The following is a 9,371-nucleotide window of genomic DNA, read 5'->3' as shown; positions in this document are numbered from 1 at the left end:
ACTGACGGCTGCGGCAGTACCAAGGCCAAATTTCCCCCACCTTGGTACACGACGTTTCACGAAGACGTTGCCGAGCTTTTACGATTACCGAAACGCGCGGAAGCCTGTGGCTGCTTTAGCAACTACTAATTACTAATTAATAAGGCCAAGGCGCTGTAGCTGTAGTGTTGTATTGCGACTGCGGTGAATTGGTGTTGTTTGTCACTACGAAATTTTTGTTACAGAAAAATTTTCGTCAAATCCTAACAATATTTTTTGAGACAAAAGTACCTAATAAAATATTTAAAATCATAAAAACACAATTATACTGTAGGTAATAATCAAATAAACAATAATAAAAATATAATATTAATAATAGTGGAAAACAATAATTCAAATATAATACTAAAAACAATAATACAATTACAATAATCATAATCAAAAATAATAATACATAATTTACAAATTAATTTACTCGTCTGAAAGAGGTCTGACGTCGTTATCTGAGTCCAAGTCTGATTCTGAGTCCGAGTCCGATTCTGAGTCCGAGTCATCGGGGCCCAGATTCAAAACACATGGTTCTTGTTCAGCCGTCAACTCATCAACAATGAAGTCCATGTTCCACAATTTGTCTTCTTCGTCAACTACATGTTTAATAAAAGTTTTCCACATCTCAGAATCTACTCTTTGAACGCCTTCAATTAATAATCGTTTGACATCTTGCAGCTTGAAAGTAGTATTATTCTTTCTCACATAATTTTTTACACTGGACCATGCGAGTTCAATCGGATTGAGCTCGCAATGATATGGTGGTAAACGAAGTACATCTTTATTATGTGTCTTGACCATTTCATCTATCACGTATTTGTTGTGCATTGGCTTCAGTCTATTGACAATCGGAATTAGTTCTCGAATAACCATAGACTTATCAACAACCTCTCCTTTGCTCTCAAGCCACGCAATAATATCGGCTTTCCTCGTATTCAAATTTGGGCACTTTTCTTGTTTTACGGAGTGATAAGGGGCGTTATCCATAACAATAACAGCGTTATCTTTGAGTCTAGGCAAAACACTTTCCAACCATTCACGGAAACATTCACCATTCATTTCATCGTGATAGTCTTGAGTGTTTTTTTTAGACTCAAAGCATAACAAACTGTCAGGGACGAATCCATCTTCAGATCCTATATGGCAAACAATAAGACGCTTCCCTTTCCACTTGGTTTTACTGCACCGGTTGGAAGGCCCTTTGAAGTTGCATCCCTTGCTGATTTGATTGATTTATCGCACCAAACCTTGTGTGGAACGTCACCAGCATTGACCCAAGTTTCGTCCAAATAATATATTGGTCGACCCTCTTCTCGGTATCCCCGTATCGCCCTTAAATATCGCCTCCGCCAATCAACAATTTCAGTCTTCTCTATTAAAGCGCTATTACGACCTTGCTTCACGTACTCAAAGTCCATAGATTTTAATAATCTATACAGTGAGGTACGAGAGAAATTGGGTAAGTCCTCATCTTCGTTGATTACTTGAAAAATTTTGTCTAATGTTGGGAACTCATGATCAGACCAAAATTTATGTATCTTCCGTCTAATTGCATATTTATCAAAATCATCTACCTTATCCTTCACATTTTTAAACTTTTTGGTTCTATTCGGAAATGAAATTGTTTTGAACCGTTTGTACTCCAAGATCGTTTGATAAATAGTTCCAATTCCAATTCCTAGTTGTTCTGATAATATTTTTTTTAGATGAACCATTTTAGCATCTGGATTTTGAGTTATGTGGTGTTTGTATGCGTTTATAATAACTGTTCTGGTGCCAGATGACACAAACTGAAATAATAAAAAGTCGGTAAAAGGGTGACAATCTTCTGTACAGTAAATTAGAAATGGGTCACTGTAATCGATGTTGTTAAATTTGAATTCAATCCTATATCATCGTTTACGAAAAACGATTTATTTATTGTTATTAATAATACGGTAGGCAAATATGTTAAATTAATCTTAGTCCGTGACTATAATATTGTACACAGGTGATAGAGATAATGTATTTGTCGTGGTATTAGTTAAAACTTTTTTACACTAGTTCAAATGTTAATAAAACAAATGTTGCCTATGTATTCCTATAATTTTTTAATCACTATAAGAATAACTTATGAGGAACTTTGTATTAAAATTTCAAGTATTTTGACTCAGCCAAACAAATTTAATCGACAATTCAAAAAAAAAAATTATCAGAAAAATTGAAAATTTCAGTGGTTTATATAAAAAGTTCAAAAAGTGGAAATATTTTGAAAATGTAACTGTATATAGATAACACTAATATAAACATTTGGTGAAAATTTCAAGTATTTACAGTGATTACAGTGATTATAGTACGGCCAGCGAAAAATGAGCCGCGACGGCAACGTTACTAGTGGTGTATTTTAGCGTAATCAGGGGTTCTCCGTTTGAAGCTATTGGCCCGCTATTCAAAAGTCAGCTGAAGTTTGTTTACGCGCGTCCCTACGATTTTTCAAATTCCTTAAGGCCTTGAGTAAAATTTACTTAAATAAAGTATAAAGTATAAAGTTATACACACTATGCATGTTTCGTGTTTCGCGTTTCACGTTTTTCGTTTTAGTTTTTCATTCAGTTTTCAGTGTACTGTGTTGTCTAGTACGTTTATTTCGTGTCAACATACAGGTTGTTTGTTAATTTTTATTAAAATAAAAATGAATAGTGATAGTGAAGATGAATTATTAATTGCCAGTGCAATTTATATTGTATTGGCTTCAAAACTAAAAAAAAAAAAAAAAAACCAAAAACACGACGAAGATGGTGGACTACAACTTTATTTAAAAATAGAGAACTGTATGTATATTTTAATAGTATTTATTTTAATATCCTAAATTATTTTATATATTTTTTTTAGATACAGTGGTAATAAATTAATGAATGACTTATCATACGAGTGTTCTGGAAAATTCGAAAATTTTTGTCGAATGTCTTCGGCAGATTTTGATTATTTGCTTAATTTAATTGGTCCATCCATTTCTAAACAAGACACACACTTAAGGAAATCTATACCTGCTCGGGAGCGTTTAGCTGTAACGTTACGGTTTTTGGCAAGTGGAGATAGCTATCAAAGTTTAAGCTTCTTGTTCAAAATGTCACCTCAAGTTATTTCATTAATTATAATTGAAGTGTGTGAAGCATTAAAAACAAAACTTTCAGATCAAGTAAAGGTAATTTATTGTAAATTAATAAGTATTTAATAGTATTTAACAAAATTTGATATTATAATTTTGATTATTCAACCAATCATAGTCTAATGCACCTTCAATCACTTTAGTTGACGCCTCTGTTGAGTTATTGAGTGATGGAGATACTTGTGTTGAACGATTGGGTGTTGATGAATTGGATGAAGATGGCTGAGTGGTATGACTGAACGTTGAGCATTGAGATGGCGATGGAAATGATTGTTGTGTGTAGTTGAATGTTTGAAATTGAGAAGGCAATGAATATGGTTGTTGTACATAATTTAATGTTGTATTTTGAGATAGATGTGGTTGTACATTCTTGTGACTGGTGCTTTGGATTATTGCTCTAAACATCAAATTGTCTATTTCATTCATAACATACTGACGAGTTATTTCGTCCATTTTTCGGAGTTTTGTTGCTACTAAAGCACCATATATATCATATTCGTCCTTTTCCGTTTTCTTTTGGCTCTCTTTTTGTTTTTGCATTAAATACTCATATGCTTGTGACACACGTGTTTCATTTTCATCTTTTTCTTTTTCTTCTTTTTTCGTGGTACCATTGCAGGTGCACTAAATGTATTTTTTTCAATATTAGTAGTGGCACTTGACCAATCAACATTTTTTTGTCCTACATTATTGTCTTCATTATTAACTTCCGTGATCTCAATGTAACTTTCATTATTTGGGTCATCACTGGCATCATTACTTTCACTACTATCTACCTATTTAAAAAATATAATAAATTATAATTATATAATATAATTAATATTATAATATAATATAATTATAGATAATTTTATTATATTAGAAATATTTTTTTATAGACTCCAACAACTTCTAGTGAGTGGAAAAAGATTGCCGACGTATATGAAAAAAAATGGAATTTCCCGAATTGTATTGGCGCCCTAGATGGGAAACATGTGGTCATACTTTCTCCTATTCATAGTGGTAGTGATTATATTAACTATAAAGGAACATTCAGTATCGTTCTAATGGTGTTGTGTGATGCTGACTATAACATAACTTATGCAAATATCGGATCACAAGGTAGAATATCAGATGGAGGTGTTTTTCGTAACTGTGCATTGTCAAAGAAATTAAAAAACAGAACGTTGAATTTACCTACACCAATATGTTAGCCTCAAAAAAACAAGCCTGTTCCATATGTTATCGTAGCTGATAATGCATTCCCACTACAAGAAAATCTGTTGGTTCCGTATAATGGAAAACATGATATCATAATCAAAGAATTTTTCACTATAGGTTATCACGAGCTCGTAGAACTGTTGAAAATGTATTTGGAATTATGTCTGCAGTTTTTCGTGTTCTAAGAAAACCCATTTTACTAAATCCTACTAAAGCTCGACTAATCACCGAAAGCTGTGTGTTATTACATAATTTTTTAAGAAGAAACAAAGAATCAAAAAATATGTACACACCACCTGGAACATTTGACACGGAACAAAATGGTCAAATATTTAATGCAGAGGTTCCCAAACTTTTTATTGTACGACCCATTTTGAAAATTTTTTAAAATATGGCGACCCACAATATCAATGAATGACCTTTTTTTTTTTTTACCATACAACAGAAAATTAAACTATTTTATAAAATTTTATGTAATTACGAAAAAAAAGTATAATAAGTATAATATATTAGTAAAATTTAATAAGTATATAATTTTAATGTGAAGGATGTAATTGTTTCCTATTTTTTTTCATCACATCATCGATATCCACTTCAGCATTGGTTAGCTTGAGACGCAGTGAGTTTGAAAGTTTCAATTTGCTCCGTAATTTGGTTTTAATAGCAACCATTGCCGAAAAACCAACCTCACAATTATATGATGAAATGAATGGGAGTAGCATCTTTACAGCTTCATTGGAAACAGTTGGATAATTTTCTTGAACTGATAACCAGAAACTTATTAATTTTTTTCGATTGAAATTCATTTTAAACACACTATCTTCAAATAGTTCGATTAATTCTTCTTTAGCTCTTATTGATAACCCACTTGTCATGTCATGTTCTTGAAAAGGATTTGAAATCCATTTCATTTGTTGATAGTTCTCCATTTCACTCAGAAAATATGAATCAAAATTATCTTTTAGTGTTTGTAAATGATCAGAAATAGATGTAATAATGCTATCATCAACTTCTATTTGATTTTCAATTATGAAATTAGAAAATGATTCAAAACAGTCAAACATTTTGTTTTCAATATTATTTTTCCACAACAAAAGTTTTTTCATAAATGCTCGAATTTTGTCGTGAACTGAAAATATATCTCCGCCTATACCTTGCAAATATAAATTAAGTTCATTTAATTTAGAAAATATATCTGCTAAGTATGTAAGCTTTAAAATAAACTTCACATCACGTAAGAATTTTACGTAATCATTTTTTTCGTCCAAATAATAAGTGACTTCTTCGCGAAGTTCGACAAGTCTTGTAAGAACTTTCCCCCTCGATAGCCAACGTACCTCAGTGTGAAGGAGAAGTGATTTGTGAATACTGCCCATTTCTTCGCAAAGCTTCTCAAATAAACGGGACTGTAACGGCCTTGCCTTAATAAAATTTACTATTTTTACAGACGTGTTTAATACACTTCTAAAATCATCTGACAAAGATTTTGATACTAATGCCTCCCTATGGATATTGCAGTGCATCCATGGCACATTAGGGTTAATTTCACGAATTTTAGTAATAACACTACTGTTCTTACCACACAATGCTCGGGCGCCGTCCGTACATAACCCGACACATTTCGTCCATTCAATTCCTTTCGCTGTTATATAGGTATTAAGAGTATTAAAAATTTCATCACTTGTACCTCGAATAATCGGTTCACAGTACAAAAAATCCTCGTGAGATTCATTCATCCATATGTAACGTACGAAAACAATCATCTGAGATAAGCCTTGGATATCTGTGGACTCGTCTAGCTGTAATGAAAACCATCTACTCAATTTAACTCTTTCAATCAGTTTATTTTCTACCCATTCAGAAATTTCATCGATTCTACGCGACACTGTATTATTTGAAAGCGATAACTTTTCAACTTCTTTTAAACATTTTTGATCAAACAAGATTCCGACTGCGTCTTTGATTGCTGGTAAAATTAAAGACTCACCAATTGTGTGAGGCTTACCAGTTTGAGCAATTCGTAAACATATTTTATATGAAGCGTACGTAGCTTTTTGGGTAGTTGCAGTAAAATTAAAAATATTATTTTTGGATGTTTTTAGAGATTCTAGTTTTTTTTTATAAAAATCGAGTGGTTTACCTTTCATTTCTGGATGGTTCGTATCGATATGTCGATGTAATTTGTTTGGTCGCATACTCTCATTTGCAAGTATACATCCACAAATAACACATTGTGGTCGTGGATTTTCTTCGTCTCCGTTCCACGTAAATCCAATTTGCAAATATTCCGGACAATATTTTCTGCAAGTTTTTTTTTGTTTTAATTCCGAAGAACTTGTTGAAGGCTCATCGTAATTTAATTTTCTTTTTTTGACTGTTGACACAGATATTGTCTCCATTTTTTCTTGACTTTGACTCATTGACTTTTTGTTTAACCAATTGTCCATAGTACAAAAAATGAATTTATTTAAAACAAAAAGTACTATTTAATATAAAACTGCGTACGTGTATCGTATTCGATGTGCCGCGTGTTACTGAAAATAATCAAAAGTTTTGAACGTCAAGCGACATTCACGTATCTACTAATTTGTTTCAGATAGGTAAATCGTTATATTTACAATAACTATTCTTTATTAATCTGATTGTGTCGATTTGACACGGCCGCTGGTAAACTCGTAATTGTCACACTCACAGATAAGGATTGACGATAAAACTGAATTTGAACTTTGAACATCAACGAAAAGTAATAGATGATTATATTTTTGTATTATTTAAAAAAATAGCGCGACCCACCAAAAGTATAATCGCGACCCACTTTTGGGTCGCGACCCACAGTTTGGGAACCTCTGATTTAATGGATCATGGAGAAATTCACGCGAAGGCCAAACATCATTATTATCGATGGAAAAAAGGGGTAGAAAAACATCTATAACGGCAAAAGATATTCGACAAGAATTTGCAGAATATTTTATGACAACTGGAAAATTAGAGTGGCAAGATAATTATCAGTAATGTCTATAGTAGGTGAATACTTGTATTATGTAAAATATTTATTTATTATTTTCAACAAATATTCGTATTCTATTATTATAACGCCTGGTCATCGAGCATGTTTTTCAATATATTTATATAATAATCATTTATAAAAATATACATAAGAATAAAATTGTATTTTTAGAAACGCTGTACTATTATTATTTTTGTAATATAACGTTTATTACTGATACAAAATAAAATAGAAATAGAAAAAAATAAAAAAAATCATAGTTGTTGTACCTACGTAGTTAGTTGGTACAAATATATTATTAATTAATGTACATAATGTATAATATATACTATAAATTATAAAATTCTAAATATGAAATGCCCGAAAACAATTTCTACATTTTTTTGTGGCCTAACCTGTGTAATTTTTGTGAATTATTTATAAAAATAAAAATTAATCAAAAAATAAATTAACTGAAATTACTAATTTTTAATTAACAATTTCACTTACCATTGTGTCTATAGTTCCATGTGGTGTGTATACATCTTGCATAAATGTATTAATAGCATCAAATGCAAACCACGATGGCTTGAATACGTCTTTTCTTCCAGCACCAGACACTTTGGTTGTTTTTATTTTTCTTCGATATCCTCTATAACTTTGGAGTAAATTGTTAATTTTTTTTTTTATTTCTTCTTTCGGTTTTTTAAATTTTAAACTTAATTCTTGATATGCATCATTTTTTTTAGTTTTCGATTTGCGGTCTGTATGTTTTGGATCCCACAAACAATGGTAATTTTTAAACTCGTCGATAAATGTGAGCACTAGTTCATCATTCCACTCAGACGCCATGATGACAAATAATATTGACGAACTAAATTTGTAATAAAATGACATGGTTCCACGCGATAATAATATTGATACATCCATTTACTTACAAATATCTAATTTTATTTATAACTCTGTAATATGAATTTCCTGTTTAGTACATATGAAACACGAAACAACACAAAACACAACGAAATACAACGAAATGACACGAAATAATACGAAATAATTGTTTCGTGTCCTTTAATTTCGTCATTTTTACCGCCTCGTTCGCGAAAGACTGCGAAACAGTTTTCGTGAAAAATATTTCATGAAAAAACTATACACACTATTCACGAAATTTAACGAAAACGCGAAACGCGAAACATGCATAGTGGAGCGACCTTAAAGGTTATTACAATATTAAATTCACCTTTCCTATTATTATGACACTTGGTACAGTTAATAGTTAATTCTTTTGATTTTCTTTTATTATCATGTACTGTACTAAATGGCACTTTCACTTTATAGATTTAACCTTATTTTTATTTGATTTTATATTCTTCTAAGTAACATGATTTTAACAATATCAGTACACTTCCAAATTACACAAACACTGTTACATTAAGAGCAATACATTGTATTGTATATATGTAATACATCATTTAACTTTCATAATAAAATAATATTGTTGTGTGCATTTTGTGTTGCACTTGCCTAACGAAATTAACAATTTTTGTTATCCATAATTATAATATTAATATTCATATCTGTATGTACTCAAATATATACATTTATCAGTCCACACACATTATGCTTTATGACAGCGTTTTAATTATATTTAAATTTATTATCTATCAAGAAACAACATAAAATATGAATGTATAGGTAAATTAAATAATTTTATTTGCAAAGTGACTGATTTTATTGTCATTATATATATATTATTATTACTATTTAATGGTACTTTAGTGTGCTGTGGGTTTACCGTGTGTGTTATTGTTACCATTATAGGTTTAGTACTTCAAGGTATTTATTTATGTAACACCAACCTATTTACTTGAGGCATAGGTACCAGTAACTTTTTTATTGGTAAAACACAAATTTATTTTTATTTTTATATACTGAGACTTTGGGCACGATATTAATATTCATAGCTTTAAACTATATTTTAAGAGTATGAATAAACAAATATTTCATGCA

At 30.8% G+C, this 9,371-nt stretch overlaps 3 protein-coding genes across 3 annotated transcripts; 1 reads left to right on the top strand and 2 right to left on the bottom strand.

The window, feature by feature from the left end:
• Positions 1 to 450: 450 nt before the first annotated feature.
• On the bottom strand, positions 451 to 1,086 carry LOC132926170 (uncharacterized). Its single transcript, XM_060990508.1, has one exon. The coding sequence runs from the start codon at positions 1,084 to 1,086 to the stop codon at positions 451 to 453; it is 636 nt and encodes a 211-aa protein (XP_060846491.1).
• Positions 1,087 to 1,807: 721 nt separating this feature from the next.
• LOC132926169 (putative nuclease HARBI1) lies at positions 1,808 to 4,368 on the top strand. Its single transcript, XM_060990506.1, has 3 exons — positions 1,808 to 1,836; positions 2,905 to 3,211; positions 4,054 to 4,368. The coding sequence occupies exons 1-3, from the start codon at positions 1,808 to 1,810 to the stop codon at positions 4,366 to 4,368; spliced, it is 651 nt and encodes a 216-aa protein (XP_060846489.1).
• Positions 4,369 to 4,832: 464 nt separating this feature from the next.
• On the bottom strand, positions 4,833 to 7,218 carry LOC132927628 (zinc finger BED domain-containing protein 5-like). Its single transcript, XM_060992204.1, has one exon. It carries the CDS (start codon positions 6,820 to 6,822, stop codon positions 4,912 to 4,914), a length of 1,911 nt encoding a protein of 636 aa, XP_060848187.1. The 5' UTR covers positions 6,823 to 7,218; the 3' UTR covers positions 4,833 to 4,911.
• Positions 7,219 to 9,371: the final 2,153 nt, after the last annotated feature.

The sequence above is a fragment of the Rhopalosiphum padi genome, chromosome 3, assembly GCF_020882245.1.
Source record: "Rhopalosiphum padi isolate XX-2018 chromosome 3, ASM2088224v1, whole genome shotgun sequence".
NCBI lineage: Eukaryota > Metazoa > Arthropoda > Insecta > Hemiptera > Aphididae > Rhopalosiphum > Rhopalosiphum padi.
Note: the sequence above shows the minus strand (reverse complement) of the source record. Positions and strands in the feature narration are given on the sequence as shown.